We start from the raw sequence: 17,123 nt of genomic DNA on the forward strand, positions 1-17,123 counted from the left end.
TTTTTGCTTTACCGTGCAGCTGTACAGTCCTCACCCTTTATCTGTCTTCTCTACACGCTTCCAGGTGAAATCATCAACTGGGTGGCGTTGGACCGCGAGCAGCACAGCCAGCACAGTCTGAAGGTGATGGTGACAGACCAGGGCCACCCTCGTCTCAACGCCACGGCCACCGTTCACATCCTGGTCACTGACGTCAATGACAACGCACCACTGTTTACACACCTGCCTGCCAGCAAGGAGCTTAACGTTCAGGTAAACATGTTTGGATTTTACGTCCACATTGGACTTAGAGAGTCCATCTGATCCAGGCAGAGTGAATCCTTCTTCAGATGCAAAGTTTTTTACAGAGATCTAAACCAAATTTGATACTAAGAATGACAAAATTATTTCCTTATAGATTATAGCACTTTTTAAAAACTTATTTCAGTGTTGAACAATGCAGAAAACACTAATACAAAACAAAATCAGATTTTTATGTCTTCCTCTGCTTTTACTTTTTCTTGGATATTAGTCTGACATTATTTAAAATTGCAGTCTTTTATTTTAGTGAGAGCAAAATGCTTAATATAATATTTATTTTTCTGTAGCATTGTTTATTTTTACTGAGGCAACTGCTCTATTGATATTTTGTATAATAACATTAATTATCTATAACAGGAGCTCCCTGTGGGCCTCCCCTTAGATAAAGCTTGGAAAAAGGCGCCCCCCTCAACCCCCCTTAGTTTACTTGCTTAATTTCACTCAATTGCTGAATGCCTGTGGGATCATGATTATGTTATTTGATCCCATAGAAACTCAACAATTTAGCCAAGATAGCCTAAAATTGCTGTTTGACATAACATCAGACTACACCAAATATATAAAAAAGTCTGTCCTAAGGCATTTATTAGTTTATGACTTCGGGTAAATAGGAAAAACAGTAAAATTCCCCAAAACTACTGTATCTCTGAACTATCTATGTAATCAAATCACACACATTTAGGCTATTCTATGTGATCTCCTTTTAATAACTAATGTAATATTTTTTCACTTCCATTCACTGAGCCTCCCCTGGGGATGCCTGCCTCCCGCTTTGAAAATCTCCGATGTATAATATTATATATTTGACTTCACTTTCTTAAAACAGTGTGTGAGCCTTTATGACTCATCCAGAGCATTAGGAATAATATTTCTGTTTAATTATATTATTTCAGGGGTTTTCTTAAGGCCCTTCTTAAGACGGTGTGTCATAAATCACTTGATTAAAACCACAGAAGTGTGCAGTTTGGTTGATATGGTCACATATTGATATCCAACCTAATTCACACTGTACATCCTAATCTGTACGTTGCAGATATGGGCTGGTCTACCTACAGGATCCTTGGTGACAAACATGTTTGCCAAAGACTTGGATGCAGGAGAAAATGGAACAGTTACCCTCTCGCTGGTCACAGGTGAGTTGTGAATGTTATGTACTGTTATTGTGTGTCTCTTTTATTCATGAGTTCCTCAGTATCACTGCCTTGTGTTTCTCTCAGTTGATCTAGAAGATGAGGCTTTTAGACACTTTGAGATTGATGGTGAAACTGGAGACATCAGGACAACAGAGCTTTTCAACCAGAACGCTGAACGATATTACACTCTGCAAGTAACAGCCAGGGACGGCGGAGCTACACCTCTGGAAGACACCGCAGTCATTCATGTACAGGTACAGACTTTCCTCTGCTGAATACTGTGATTCATGTTTTTTTAAGTGAACTTCCTGCTACATTAATGTACTTTGTATATAGTTAATTCTAATTCAATTTCTGATCAGAGTTTTGAAGCATTGAATTAAGTAATGATTATATGATTCACCCTTTTATTGTATGTTACTGCATTATAGCTTAGCCAGAAACACTCCATTGAAAAAATGCAGTAAAATTATCAATTATTATCAGTTATAAAACATGAGGACCACACAAAAGTTTTCCAAATCAACAAAGTGTGGTTTGATCAGTTTGTATGTTTTGTTTCAAAGCATTCTGCCTTCTGTCTTTAATTATTTAAGCATAATCAGCAGATTATTTCTATCTGCTAGTGTCCATTTATTGTGAATTTACACTGATAACAGTCACTGTACAACTGAGTTTGTAGAGATGAGGCTGTGATTGTTGTTTATACCTCAAAGGGAAAAAGAGAGTCGACACATTGAACATTGCTGGTTCCAAAACATTCACATCCAGACCATCATAAACAGTATATACATGCAAAAAATTACAGCTCCACCAATGATGAGATCACATGATACAAAAAAAAACATGATCCCAAAATTGATCCGTTGTGTAGTTAAAACTACATAGTAACTGTCATGAATCAGGCTGTAGCCTCTACAGGAGATGTGCAGAGAGAAAAGATATTCAGAAGAAAGAAAGAAAATCCATAACTAAGTTTGGCAGCAGAGGGAGACATTTATATATTTATAAGCACTCATGTAGACCATGAGTTCAGCATGTAGATCCAGAAAGTTTCACGTTTTTGTTTTTTTCTTCAAATCTCCTCCCCCGCTAAATTTTACAACTCTTCAAAGGGGTCCAAACAATAAATCTCTCTCTCTTTTGGCCTCTTCCAGCACATCTGTTTGAAATACATGATTCTTTATGTTTTTGCTATTTATAATTCTACTGCTTATTACATTTTCTTTTCTTTTTTTTGCAAATAAACAAATTACCAGTGTAATACTGTATGAATTTCACCTGCAGGTTCATGGACTGGAGGCTCAGTTTGTCCACTCTGACCACCAAACAGTGAGACGTTTTTCGGTGAGAGAGGACATGGAGCCGGCGACTGTTATCGGCTCTGCCAGTGTTTCAGGTAAAGGGAAATTCCACTATTCTATCACTGAGGGCGACGGGAGTGTTCACTTCGGCATCGACGGATCCTCTGGTGACATATACATAAACCAGCCACTGGACTATGAGTCTGCCATGCAGTACTTCCTCGTGGTTTGTGCTGAGGATGCAGGACTCGATCCTGCAGCGAACGTGTCAGTGCTGGTCAGCGTGATAGTGGAGGATGTAAACGACCACACGCCCTGGTTCCCTGATAAACTGGTGATGTTCGGTCTACGGGAGGATGCTGCAGTTGGATCACTGGCGTTTGCTTTTCATGCCAGGGACGCTGATGGGACCTTTCCGAACAGCGCCCTCCGCTACTCCCTGACCTTTGACCCTGGACGCAGTGGGTTGTCTTCACGCTTCCCCTTTCAGATGAACCCTTACACAGGGACCTTGACTGTAGTGGCACCTTTAGACCGTGAGACGACCCCCAGCTATGCCTTCACTGTAACAGCCACCGACCAGGCGAAGAGGAGGGACGAGCGTAAACAGACGTCAGTGACGGCTCAGGTCTTCCTGCTGGATGTGAACGATAACCGGCCGGTGTTTGTATCAGCGGACACAGTTCAGGTGATGGAGGACACAGAGGTGGGGAGTCTGCTGCATCATTTTGTGGCCATAGATGGAGATCAAGGTGAAAATGGCGTTGTATCCTACGTCATCATGAGTGGAAACAAAAAAGGATTCTTCACACTGGAGGAGAAAACAGGTAGGATTTGATTTTTTGCTCTGATAATGGACAACTTTTGATTACATTAAAGACTCAACAATCAAGGTTAAAGTAATACAAGCAAACATGGTTATAAATTAATAAACACTCAAACACTTATATCAGCAATATATCAGCAGTGTGACCAGATTTCGCGACCACATAAGAAAACAACAGAACAATGTGAGCATGGAAATTCATTCTTGACCTTGGGATTAGTATGTGATAAAATAATCTCAACTCAAGGTCCATTTACTAGTTTTTTCAGAGCTTTCAACCACACTACAAAATACTCATTAGCAAATGGCTCAGGTGTCACACCTAAGTGTGGCATTGAACACATGATAGCGAGTGAGATGCAGTTTAAAGCTGTGACAAAGCAAGTGGAAGGCTTTTATTTCATAATAATGCCACTGCTATGCCTTGATTTTTAGAACTACTTTGTTTTTGCTAAGTACAGACTCCCTTTTTTAGTAAAGGTATCGGTAGGGTGTAATAGGACATTAGCAGCAACTTGTCAGACAAAACTTTTACACCCCTGACGGTAGTATTTTTAAGAGATCTAGTTTGTTTGCTCAGTAAAATCACTAAAACAGCAGTGAACATGCTAGCAAATACATGAAATCTTGATCCTCATTTATTTATTTTAGCAACAATAATAGGATGCAGACAGAATTAGTCAAAAAATATATTAAATTTAACATCATTATGCTAATATTTAATTCCTGATGGCTAGAAATAATTCTCATTCTGTTAAATAATTTCCAGATTATGTAGCTCAAAGAGGAAGGGATTTTTTGGGGGTGGTTTATCAAACCACATTGTACAGTTTTGAAGTGATTATTTTGAGAGGTATAACTGGTGCATGATACGTGAGGTTTTACGCCATCTCTGATATTAAATTGGAAAAAAGTCTCTGCATACATTAAAATGCGACAAGTGCATCGTAGAAAAGCACAACTTGAATAAATTGAGAAAAACTCCCTCACTTACTGCTGGAATATTTACTCGTTTACGATGTTTCAGTATGTCCGAATTATTTCAGGTGTACCTGATGAAGGTCAGACAGACCAAAACATTGTAAACTAATAAACTTTTTCTCATTTTTATTCAAGATTGCTGCATTAAAAAAATGATTCTTCCTTTTGTGGCCATCATTTTCAAAGTCTATCTTGGTTCATCTTCTCTAGGCCTCTTGTTTCTCTCCGCCCCTTTGGACTATGAGACGCAGCGTTCCCACCGTCTGACCGTCCGTGTGGTGGATCACGGTCTACCCGTGCTTTCCTCGACCCAGACTCTGACAGTAGAGGTGGGGGATGTGAATGACCAGCTGCCCGTCTTCGATCAAGACATCTACAACGCCAGTGTGGCGGAGAACAGAGACCCTGGTGAACCGGTCACCAGAGTCTCTGCCACTGATAAGGATTCAGGTAATAATTATCAGCATTTTATATCCTCTTGTGAGTTTGATTATTTGTTAGTCATGACTAAGCTGCTTTTGTCAAATAACACTCTTCAACGAGATTATTTATAATCAAATATTGCAAACCATATTTGTGACAGAAAATTTCAACAGTGAATGGATTTTATTCTTAAGAAGTGCATCCAAATTCAGTTATTTCTAATCCAATGATTGCCCAAATATAAAAATATAGAACCAGGATGACCCAGCAGCATCAAAGCTATTTGTCTCTGAAGGCAGATTTGATCAGAGTGTGATGGATGCTTTAGTCCAGAGACAAACACAGAAGCATCTGCTCTGTACTTCTAGTCACTAACTCTGTCTACTCACCTGTCCTCTGTTGTTTGTACTGAGGGATTTCCCTTTTTTTTGGAGTGTTTTCTCATCTAAATTAAGGATCTGTGGATAGAGGGTGACATTTTTCATACAGATTGTAAAGCTCTCAGAGACAAGGTTTTTGGCTATTATAAACAAAAATGACAACAGAGGCCGTTAAGAAATAAATTTGCTGGACTGACTGGTCTCTAAAAATGTTTTGCAGTGAGCTGCAGTTCTGATCTTGTAGCATTCAGTTTAACCTGAAATAATCATCCCGTGGAAGAAATGGCAGTTTGCTTCCATGGTGCCTAGATGGCAGCACTAGCATGCGTCCATGAAGCCAAGCAGCCTCAAACGTATGCATTAAACCGAACAGTGACACATAAAAATGGAATAAAACTGAAGATATTAAAACATTCATGTAGGAGTTTTTTCTTTTTCCGTGTCACTTCAACCTGTTATTACTTCATGAGTTAAATATTGAAAATAGGAAATTCCCCCACAGCTTTTCTTCTGTTTTTCTTCTGTTTAAAAGGTAACATAAAGCAAAGCACCACATGACAAAATCCAGTTGAGCAGCAGCTCACCCTTCCATGTTTTGGTTTAACTTCAGCAGCACAGTGAATCAAGGTTATCGTCTGTTTAGTTTCACTCCATTAGCCGTTTAATTGAAACCAACCTCTGCCCCTTTCCCTCATGTGTTGCTCCATTTGTGTCTTTTTCATATGCTACGTACACTGTACATCCCACCAAATCTCATTCATCTGACCCCTAATCATATTCGCAAATCTACACATCAGCCCTGTTTATTTTAACACGTTGTGTGCGGGGCCTCCTAAATCCCATTTCGTCTCCTCGTGTTGACAGTACGAGTCCTTTTAAATACTGCTGGCACCCGGAGGTGGAGGGCATGTGGCAGGAGGATCTGTACAGGAGGGGTTTTGATGTGAACTAACATTCTTGGGGGTGAGAATTGTCCAAGAACAGCAAGCACACAGCTCCTCTGGGAGATTTGAAAGGTCCTCTCTCATGATGATTTCCATAATCCAAGCCATCTGTGCCAATAGGCCCCGTGTTTTCATCTGTCTCCTCAAATCGCCCCGTCTGGCAGCTCAGCCCGCTCTCCCACCAGTCTTATTTGATTATCATTTGTGCTGCTTTTTTCCTCAGCGCTCCCCAAAAATGACCATTGTTTTGTGCCTGTGTTGGTCTCTGTATCCAGTTTCGAGTGTGACAGCTAACCTGTGTAACGCTCTGCATGTCCTGGATTTCACTTTGTTCAGTAAATGTTTAAACGTTTGGAGGGAATAACTGTTTTGTCTTTGGGGTCACAAGGAGACAAATTTATTATTCATGGAGATGAATGTGATCCAATCGTACTTTTATGGTAAGATTTGATCACCACATCAGACTTACCGTGTACACATTCATTTGCATCAAGGAGTGCTAATTAACTCTTTGACTTTTTGACTCTTAACCCTCATAATTGTTTTCTAAATATAATCAAAAGTATGAAGAAATTGCGGTTTATGTTATGAACTCAGTCAACTGTGGCAGGAAAATCTGGTGAATGTTGAGCATAATCTTTTGTTCTGAGTAAAAATGAAGTCACACAGAAAGCTTAGATTAGGCGGCTTTATTAATCCCTTTTGTTATTTGTGTCTCTTTTGTTTTTTGCAATGACAAATAACAAAAGAATCATAGCAGATATTACGTATATATGCCTGTTTTGTCCGACCAACAAAAAACACAAAGAGATTCAATTTTCAATTACTTAAAACAGGAAAACACATGTGAGAAGCTGGAACCAGAAAATGTTTGATGTTTTTGCTTGAAGAAAAATTGAAACGATTAAATGATCATCAGAATAGTTGCCAATTAATTTTATATTGATCATTTAATCAAGTAATTGTTTCATCTCTATTCTATTAAGAGGAGTTAGTGTAATTAGTAATAAGTGTAGCTCAGAATCCTGCCGTTAACTATAAAAATAATGTAAGAAGTATTGCTCAATTAATAAAAAATAAATAAATAAAAGGCCAATCATTAAGTGATGCACTTAAAAAAACAGAAATATATATGTAATTACTGTAAAAATGAAAAGTAAAGGAAAAAAATACAACCCATATCTCAGAAAACAAGCATCTTGGCATTCATAAATGGTCACTCATCACATTTTTTAAGACAGCTAAAAACACCTTTTCTAATGAATCAGGAGTCAGTCTGGTTATAGAAACATTGGCAGTAAAGTTATTACTCCAACCTACAAGAGCATGAACGCTTTGGTTTACTCAAATTACAAAGATAACAGATTTTCTCATTTAGCTCCAGTTGTATCCAGCCATGCAGATAGTTTTGGTTTTATTTGTCCAGATTCTGTCTCTGAGATTTCTGAGGTGAACAAGGTCTGTGTTACTCTGAATAATCCACAGAATAAACTGTGACAATTGTACTGACAGTTTCTGCAGAGATCCTCCGAAACTGACACGATATAAAAAAATACACCTTCTGTAGCTGCTACTGGACGCTGATAAGCTTCACTAACAGAGTTTGTGTGTAACTTAAATGCTTACTTTTATTCTTTTGGTTGATGTTTTGCTACCAATAGAAGAACGTTCGAGAAACAGGGTCAGACTAGAGCAGCACAGTGTTCAGATAAGTCAGGTTTTTTGCCCACATTATGTTGTGTGATGCTTCTGTTTTCAATTTGGTGATCAGATAAGGCCTTCTTGAAATAGAAGCAGTCATAAATATAAACTCACCTGATGAGCTGCTAAACTGAATCTCTGGTTCGAAGAAAAATAAAACTATTTTATCGGTACTGATGGAAAACATGAATATCATAGGAAGGTAGGAGCTTGTTTTAGACTTGGAAAATTGATGATTTCACACGTGTTTGCATTTCTTGTATTGAAAAATCTTAATCGTTCCAAGGTAAGATATTTGGAATAAGCAGAAGATTAGACATTACATTCACACTTCAAAATATTATTACACAGAACCATAAATGAAATATAATTTACAGAGAAGGCAGATCTTATCAACTGAGGCAGGCAGATAGATGTTCAGTTAAAGTAGGATTTGATTTGCTTGTTTGAAGGTGATATGTTGTTGGCTTTTTAATGAGTAGATTTCTGTTTTAGCAGCTAATAGAGAGTACCTTGTATCTTTCATGATAGCACATTTCTGTCATGTAAATCTTCTGAGATGTTTTCTCTTTAAATTTATGGATTTGTACGGTATGTATGTATGTACCAGTTGCCCTTGATTCATCTCTTCTGGCTGTACAGTAAGATCTGCCATGTGCATCTGCTTTCTAGTGTCTAAGCTCACAGTCTGGGCACAGAAGGACTCAATTCAGTCACCATAACATTAATAACAGGACCTTAATTTTTCTTTTTTTTTGTTTAGTTTAAGTAGTTTTCCTCACACTTTTTAAAATGAAGCTACATCAAGGCTCATAACAGTGTTTAGTCCAGCAGAGCATGTAAAACATTTGTATTTACCGCCTGTTTCTGTCCCTCAGAGGAGAACGCTGTGGTGTGGTACAGTCTGTTGCCGGGCCCCGGCTACGAGCTCTTCAGCATCAACCCTTACACCGGTCTGATCACCACTACCTCCTACCTGGACAGAGAGCAGCAGCAACATTTCACTCTCAGAGGTAGGACATTTGAGCAAGCACATGCTGCCAGATACACACATAAACATACACTGTTAAAACCTGCTACGCCAGAAGTGACAGAAATGTAAGCAGATGTAGGGCTCTGAAAAACCTCAAACTCTTGTTGTCAAGTAGTGACTCCAGTTTTGGTGATTTTCATGTTTCGTTTTCAGTTTGCTGCTTGTTTTTTTGTAATTTAACAAAATTCTGAAACCTTTGTGCTTATGACGCCCTTTCTAAAACCCTGCTGGAGATAAAGACAAAAACATATTGATGATATTAATGAAATAACAGGGTTTCCTGTAGCATTTTATAGTGGAAGCAACCTGCCTCTCCTGGAAAAAAAAAGTACCTCCACCAGTGTCAGAAGAAATTCTTACACTTGACTTTTTAAGCTTTAGGAAAAATGAGCAGTGACACTACATCACACAGCAAAGACTATATATTTAATGAGTGAGGCGGTTGTTTAAACTGTATTGATATTGATAAGATGTAGCGAGATCTGATTCAGCTCAGCAGGTGATAGTGATGGATTAATCTCATCATATATTCACTGTGACATATTTAATCAGAGCAGCATGTTGCAATGTTGGAAAAAACCCTCCAAGTTTCCAAGTTGGGAAACTAGTGACAAACAACTCAATCAGTCCCAGTTCGATGTTGATTTATGGGGAAAGAATTCACCCCTACAGTGACCAGTTGGACACATGTTTCAAGTTGAAGGTCAAGTTAGTACTGTAGACTCGTATCATCGATGGCTGCAATCAGATGGTGCAGTGGTGTGGGGGTTGGCAGCACTATCCTGCGAGAAATCCTGGATAAAATGGTATTTCAAAGATATCGCCTGACATTGCCGTATGTGACCCTGAGGATATACACACATCCACAATCCGACTGTTTGAAAGACTGTGATTCTGTTGTTTGCTCAGTGTTCCTTTTTGGAATTTGAATCAATACTTGGCTTAAATCTTCCTCCTGAAGGGTTATAAAAACATCTAATGTCAATATTAAAACAAAAAAGAAAGTACATAAAGACATTTTCTCATTCCTTACGCCTCTCTGTTTCTCATTCTCTACTTTCTCTCTTGTCATGCTTCACAGCCAAAGTCATAAAGAACTTCAAGGTCCACCCCCACGTTATTCAGCAGATTGATTTATAAACAGTAGACGTTTAAAGAGATGTGGTACTGTACGTATATCTAACCTCTGCTGACTGCTGCTGCACCCTCAACCTTTTTGAAGTGTTTGCTTTCACTCTCTCATGGGGATACTCAGTAATTACATTTAAACTATTCAGCAGTGTTTAGTGATAAACTGCTTTCAGATGTTTTATCATAATATTTGTACAGTCAGCAGTATGGCGAACAATTACATCTAATAACGAAATATAATAACAGGAAAGTCTGAATGTCTTGAAGTTGTGCCAGAATCACACAGGGCTTATTGGGAAATACCGAAATATGCAGAGACAATTTTTTCTGGCTGCAGATGAATTTTGGAAAGAAATGAAATACCAAGTTCTTTTCAGCAAGTATTAAAATCTGTCGCAGTGCATTTTATGTTGACAGGATTTTTTTTCTCTTTCTAAGAGTCAGTGCTGCTATTAAAAATGTAATCTGGCTTCAGTCTTAGGTCAGCAGAAGTGGTGCCAATAAGATTGTCTCATCGCTGTGCTTTTAGATTGAGAGTGTTGAGCAAAATTGTATATTTCCATACAATCTGTTACATTTAATACTTGTCCCTTTCAGTTATTTACCAATAGCTATATTTATTCCTGTACTTTAGGCTTGGAAGCATAACTTGTCTGTAGGTGGAGATTCTGTGTGGATTTAAGTCCAGAAAGTAAATAAGAACAATAAATCAGGGGACGTCATGGTGTTCTCACAACGTCCCCAGTTGAGTCGTAGCCAGAGATATTTGTTGAATGTCATACCACTTTCTCTCTCTTACCTACTGTTTCCTGTATATCCACTGCAACCTACTAATAAGGGCAAAATGTTAAATAATAGTAATAGAAACCACTTTTTAAAATGGGAACCCTGATGTTTTTTTCAAGCAGTAAAAATCAGTTGCTAAAAAAAAAAATTCTAAATGTTGTGAAGCTTTAGGGGGGAAAAAATTGGATTACTGATTTTACATGACAGTCAAATTAAGTTTAAGTATCAAAATGACTTTAAAGATTTCTGCTGAAATATGTTGGAGAAGAGTCAGAGTTTGAATTCCTTTCGATTCCTGTCCTCAGTCCAGGCTCGCGACAGCAGCACGCGGCCTCTTTCAGGCACCGCCACAGTGTTGTGCTCCGTGCTGGATGACAATGACAACCCTCCAGAGTTCATGCAGTCATCCTTCCAGATCAGCCTGCCAGAAAACCTGTCCCCCGGGGTCATCCACACTGCTCAGGCCTCCGACCCAGACCACGGAGAGAATGGAACTATTCACTACTCCATACTAGGTAAGGAACACAGATTATACACAGATCTCTAGGTTACCCAAAATTATTTGGAGGATAAAACAAAGACTAATGGTAAAATGGTTATCCAAACTCTCTGTTTTAAGTCTCCATCGCAGTTTAAAGACCAACTTTCTGGTTTAATTTGGAGCTATCGTACAAGCAGTAGTTGTGCGCACATTTTACTGTACAATGAAGGATTATTAGCAACATTTCAGGTGCACTCAATTTTGGTTTTAGTGTTAAAATACAGAGCTTTAAATTATCTGCTCATTTACAACCTCTCTGACTGCTCATGTCGAACTTTTTCACAGCTATCTTGTTGAATTTTTGAGATCTCAGCAATTACAGTGTGAACATAAGCAATAGACGTAATTGCCAAATCCACCAAAATAAGACCCAAGTTGTAATAAACCAAAACTATCTAACTAACTATTATTTCTGTCCACTGTTGGTTGTGACTACAACTCTGATTGTCTTTAGGTGAGGACTACAGAGGTCGCTTCACTATCAACAGTCACACAGGTGCTGTCAGCACCACGCAGGTCCTTGACCGTGAAGAAAGTCAGAATTACACGCTCACCATACAGGCCCGCGACTATGGCCCCACTCCACTCAGCTCCTCTACCCAGCTCCAGCTGGTGCTGCTGGACCAGAACGATAACATCCCCTCCTTCACCCGTAAGAGCTACCACGCCTCCATCACGGAGGGCCTACCTGCGGGAGCTGAGGTCCTGCGTGTTATCGCCCTGGATCCTGACGAGGGGTCCAACGGGGACATAACCTACTCGCTGACAGAGGACAGCAGCCAGGGGGCCTTCTCAGTCGACGCCTCCACAGGTGTGATCCGTACCACCAGGTCTCTGGACAGGGAGAGCAGGGCCCAGTACACCCTCAGGGCTGTGGCTACTGACGGCTGCACTCAAGGACCGCTGAGCTCTGTGGCATCAGTGACCATACAGGTGGAGGATGTGAATGACAACGTGCCAGTTTGTGTCCAGAACCCCATCAGCGCCTGGGTTACCATGAGGACTCTTCCAAACCAGATAGTTACCACGGTGACAGCAACAGACAGTGACCAGGGTGACAATGGCACAGTGCAGTTTTTTTTGTCTGATGAGGAAAATCTGTTTGACGTCAACGGTGAGACAGGCGAGATTTCACTGAGGAGACGAGTGAGAGCAGGTTTCTCTGGGAGGAAGCTGCAGGTTGTGGTTTCAGACAGAGGACAACCTGCTTTAACCTCCACCTGCCTGGTGTTTATCCACCTGAAAGGAGAACATGAAGGTTTACAGTTCACAAACAAAGTGTACAACGGCACCGTCAAGGAGAACAGTAGAGCTGGTAGGTTGGACCACTTCTATTTCTGTTGTTTCTACTGATGACATTAAATACCTCATTAACATATTCACTCTGTGTTTGTAAAGGTACTTGGATTGCAAAAGTTGAGGCCACTGACCAAACCAACAGCAGACAAAGGATCACATACACCATATTTAGTGGCAACGAGAATCACGTTTTCTCCATTAACCGTCACACAGGTAAGAAACATGTAATTTTGCAAACAAAAACGTTTTTTTGTTCTTTTTTCTGTCCTTCCAAAGTTGTCGCAGTTCACAGTTATCACTCACAGATGGCATTCTAGTTACATTATGTATTTTGAAGGAAAGTCATGCATGCTTTTATCTTCATTTGAATTATGTAATAGCACAATTTCTCATTCACTCATCCATTTTATTTTTCCACTACGGTATCCAGAAAATATCTTTAATATCCAGTTTCCATTTTGCTTTGTTTCTTACCAGTGAACGTTAACAATCCAACCTCACTATTTTTAGTATCTTTCTACAAAATGCCCCTTCAACTTATCTTGTACATCTTGTTGTTTATATACAAGTACTTCCTAAAGAAGTATGATTGTTGCCAGCCTGATTTTATCATGTTCTAGCCCATGTCTGCAATTGCATAGATACAGTTGCACAACATTCAAATAACACCATTCTGTGTCAGAGAAGGATTGAATACTTTTGGCTTCTACAAAAACATGAACCTATGTTCAGTTGTGTTTTTCTTTCCTTTACTTCCTCTTTATTTTTCCCTGATCTGATTAAAAAATATATATAGGCGTTACAATGCCAAAGTAGAAATATTATTATATATTATTCAGTTTTACATTTTATAATTTTGAATGTTTTATATTTTAAAATAAACTTTCCACTTTCACCTTGAATTAAAATGGGCTATACCACTCCTGAATGATGTTGTTTTATGCTGTTTTTTACCCTATTTTTAGGCGAGATCCGCGTTCAGAAAGATAACTCTCTGGACTTTGAGGTGAGCCCTCAGATCGAGCTGGTGGTGCTGGCTGACAACGGGCTGCAGACAGCTCACTGCAGGGTCTCCATCAGCCTGCTAGACATCAATGACAACGCACCAGTGTTTGAATACAGCAGCTACAGAACAGCTGTCTGGGAGGGACAAGTGCACAATACCTACATTACGCAGGTAAAACTATAAATATTCAAGCCCTATGGTATATATTTTATTGTGTTATCTAGTGAGATGATCCATTTTAAGACTTATCTCCACCCATATTTTCTCCAGGTGTTTGCGTCTGATGCTGACAGCGGGATAAACGGGCAGATTGAGTTTGCAATTGTGTCTGGTAACCATAACAACGCATTCATCTTGGACTCTGTTCGCGGGATCCTTGCCACTAATGTTTTACTGGACCGAGAGATCACCCCTTCATACAAGTACGCTGATGTAACACATTAAATAGTATTTCTGTACCCATTCGTAGCATGTATCATAGTCAAGACAAGATTTATATGCTTCTACTTAGGAAATAGAGAACAAAAGTCACATTTTCTGTCCTGGCGAGCCTCTGTACCACTAGCATCTGTGGGTTCTTTCATTGAAAGTGTCTTTCATTGGTTGTCTAAAAAGCTAAAACATGATACAGGAATTTATTGTCCATCTTCACAGTTAAATGTGTATCTACTACTGTACTGGAATTAAAAACTTGGTTTCAGCAACCACACATCCATCTAAAGACACATCCAGTCTTTGCCTTAACCCCCCTCACAGAGACTCAGGCTCAGGAAAGATGCAGTTGTTGAATGTTAACAAAATAATCAGTTTTATCTTTGTGAGGAGAAGGGAATAAGACTTCTCTAAAGTAGTTTAAAAGGGGAAATAAACTCCTTTTGTGTGTGGTCTCAGTGAGTCAGTCAGTTTGTTACACTGCTCACATGCAGATTGTAAACAGTGGCAGCATTATAGTTCACTAATGAGTCACTTGCAAATTCCAGATACATATTTGAGTCCTACAAGCTCATGCACGGGTTACTATTTTAATAAGCGAAACGTCTCTACTGTAAATGAGCGAGAGGAAATTATCTCTGTATCTAATGCAAATCGCAGCTTGCATCTTGCAAATTTTATGAGACGGGGCCCTGATCATAATTTCGTTATGACTGTGCACTGCCTGTCTTTTCTTCATAAGACAGTTATCTGACAGATTTACTGACAAGGCAAAAGAGTTTCAAATCACACTGAAATGGAATATCCTCCTGATTCAGCGATAACAGCATAACTGAAAAATGTCACTCAGTACAAGAGTCAGAATCTGCTCAAGTGAAAGTAGAATGATTGATGTTAGAAGTACAAATACCTAAAATAACTGCTCAGTTTTTCATTTTCAGCACCATACTTAATACATAAATTTCCAGCCTAGCGTTATACATCAATACACTATACGCTTAAGTGCCATCATTTGTTTACTTCTCTTATTATATTGCAGGCTGGTTCTGCAGGCAGCAGACAGGGGGAACCCTCCACTCAGCAGCACCGCCACCATCAGGGTGAAAGTTGTGGACGTCAATGACAACAGCCCTGCCATCCCCCCCATGGAGCCTGTGGTTATAGCAGAGAGTAAGACCTTCTCCCACTGCCCTGCTCTCTGACTTGATGTTGGGTGTTTAAAGTTATGATCTATATCCACTTATCCTCACATCTTTGGTTCTACTGCAGATCTGCCAGCAGGTCACATGGTTACCAAGGTGATCGCAAATGATGTGGACCTCAGCTCAACCATCACCTACAACTTTTCAGACAACAGTAGCACCAACAGCCCCTTTATTATCGACCGATACACTGGTGTGGTTACTCTGACTCGAGCCCTGGACTACGAGGAGCAGACAGAATACACTCTCACAGTCTGGGCGTCCGACTCCCTCCACCAGACCACCGGAGAGGTCAAAGTTCAAGTGCTTGATGTCAATGACAACGCTCCAGTCTTCAGCCAGGTCTCCTACCAGGTACAGATGATTTGTATCCATCAATGAAAAGATAAAGGTCACACATACAGCTGATTTGGGTCACCAAGCCATCAATAAGAAAGAAAATGCATAAAATCACCACTGTAGCATAACTATAATCAACTTTTTAACAAGGCATGCTTTATTAAGGATTTATTACTTGTAATTAATATTATGCTTTCAATAAGGACAACTTGTAGGCAACCCTGTCGTCATTACCCTTTATTAATGACTTATTCTTATTTGTGAGTGCAGACTTGACAGCGTATTACAAAGTCATTATTAATAAAGAGTCACAAGGTTCTCAACCAATAATAAAGTCATTAGTTACAACTTGAAAACCCTTTATAAAGTATGGCTTATTAGAAAGTGTTATCTGACGAGCTATGCAGTATACATAACGATCTTGCTGGAGATATGACTCATTAGTTGTTCTTTCTTTAAGGTGGAGTTGTCAGAGTTGGTCTCAGCGGACACATTCGTTCTGTCTGTATCTGCTACTGACAGAGACTCTGGAGTCAATGGCGAGATCACCTACAGACTGCTCTCATCTCCTTTACAAGGCTTTTATATCCATCCAGACAATGGTAAGAACAGCTCAACTGATGGAAAAGACATCCTGCAATGACTCTAATATAAATGTCTCACTGACAATAAACTGTTACTGTGTGTATATATATATATATATATGTATAATATATAGAAAAAAGAGAGAGGTTAAGAAGTCACCAAAAGAAAGAAAAAAACCATTGAAATGTACTGCAGTTCTTCTGTAAAAGACATTACTTCATGGTGACAAGTTTCATGACTGTCTGGGTGTCTGATTTTCATATTTTCATATTCATATTCTTGTTCCCTCCATTAAAATCATTTTTTTCTGGCATAGTTAAAGGGGCACACTCCACAAGAGAGGGCACAGAGAAAGTCTTAACCTGGTTATGAGGAGCTCAGCAAACACTATCAGAGGTTACTGAGAGTTTAAACTGTGCCAGTAGCAGTATACTTCTCCACTGTTTTATATTTTTATAGTCTTGGATGTACAGTTAAGTTTCATGGACAGGGAAAGAGAGAGAGAGAGAACGGGTTGAGATTTAGCAGCAGTGAAGGCAATTAGAAGTCATTGAGATAAAGTGCTTCAGAGGAGCCATGCCTATCCCATTATCTCCCTTTTAGAAATCCTTAAACCCAAGAAAGAAGATAAATCCTACATAGCTGAAAGCAAACCAGCACTCCTCAGTGCTGGCTAGTCTTTTCCACTCAAGAGTGATTTATGGGCTTCTATCATGTTTAAACCCCGAAGTTTAATATCAGAGAAATGTATTTGCCCTGTTTTGCGGTGAGGAGCAC

At 39.4% G+C, this 17,123-nt stretch overlaps 1 protein-coding gene and 1 long non-coding RNA gene across 2 annotated transcripts in view; one reads left to right on the forward strand and one right to left on the reverse strand.

Annotated features, from left to right (window-relative positions):
- The window catches only part of dchs2 (dachsous cadherin-related 2), a 35,101-nt gene that overhangs the window by 12,311 nt on the left and 5,667 nt on the right, over positions 1–17,123 (forward strand). Inside the window, exons 6-19 of the mRNA XM_067585061.1 lie at positions 65–252; positions 1,334–1,433; positions 1,518–1,687; positions 2,721–3,564; positions 4,755–4,994; positions 8,871–9,005; positions 11,248–11,457; positions 11,938–12,798; positions 12,882–12,995; positions 13,748–13,959; positions 14,059–14,210; positions 15,260–15,390; positions 15,490–15,776; positions 16,222–16,363. Of these exons, the coding sequence (XP_067441162.1) occupies positions 65–252; positions 1,334–1,433; positions 1,518–1,687; positions 2,721–3,564; positions 4,755–4,994; positions 8,871–9,005; positions 11,248–11,457; positions 11,938–12,798; positions 12,882–12,995; positions 13,748–13,959; positions 14,059–14,210; positions 15,260–15,390; positions 15,490–15,776; positions 16,222–16,363 (3,786 nt within the window). The remainder of the gene's footprint in view (positions 1–64; positions 253–1,333; positions 1,434–1,517; positions 1,688–2,720; positions 3,565–4,754; positions 4,995–8,870; positions 9,006–11,247; positions 11,458–11,937; positions 12,799–12,881; positions 12,996–13,747; positions 13,960–14,058; positions 14,211–15,259; positions 15,391–15,489; positions 15,777–16,221; positions 16,364–17,123) is intronic.
- LOC137179971 (uncharacterized) overlaps positions 12,558–17,123 on the reverse strand; it is a 41,218-nt gene continuing 36,652 nt past the window's right edge. The window contains exon 4 of the long non-coding RNA XR_010927899.1: positions 12,558–12,722. This is a non-coding gene — a long non-coding RNA (uncharacterized lncRNA). The remainder of the gene's footprint in view (positions 12,723–17,123) is intronic.

Source organism: Thunnus thynnus, chromosome 3 (genome assembly GCF_963924715.1).
Source record: "Thunnus thynnus chromosome 3, fThuThy2.1, whole genome shotgun sequence".
NCBI classification, from domain to species: domain Eukaryota; kingdom Metazoa; phylum Chordata; class Actinopteri; order Scombriformes; family Scombridae; genus Thunnus; species Thunnus thynnus.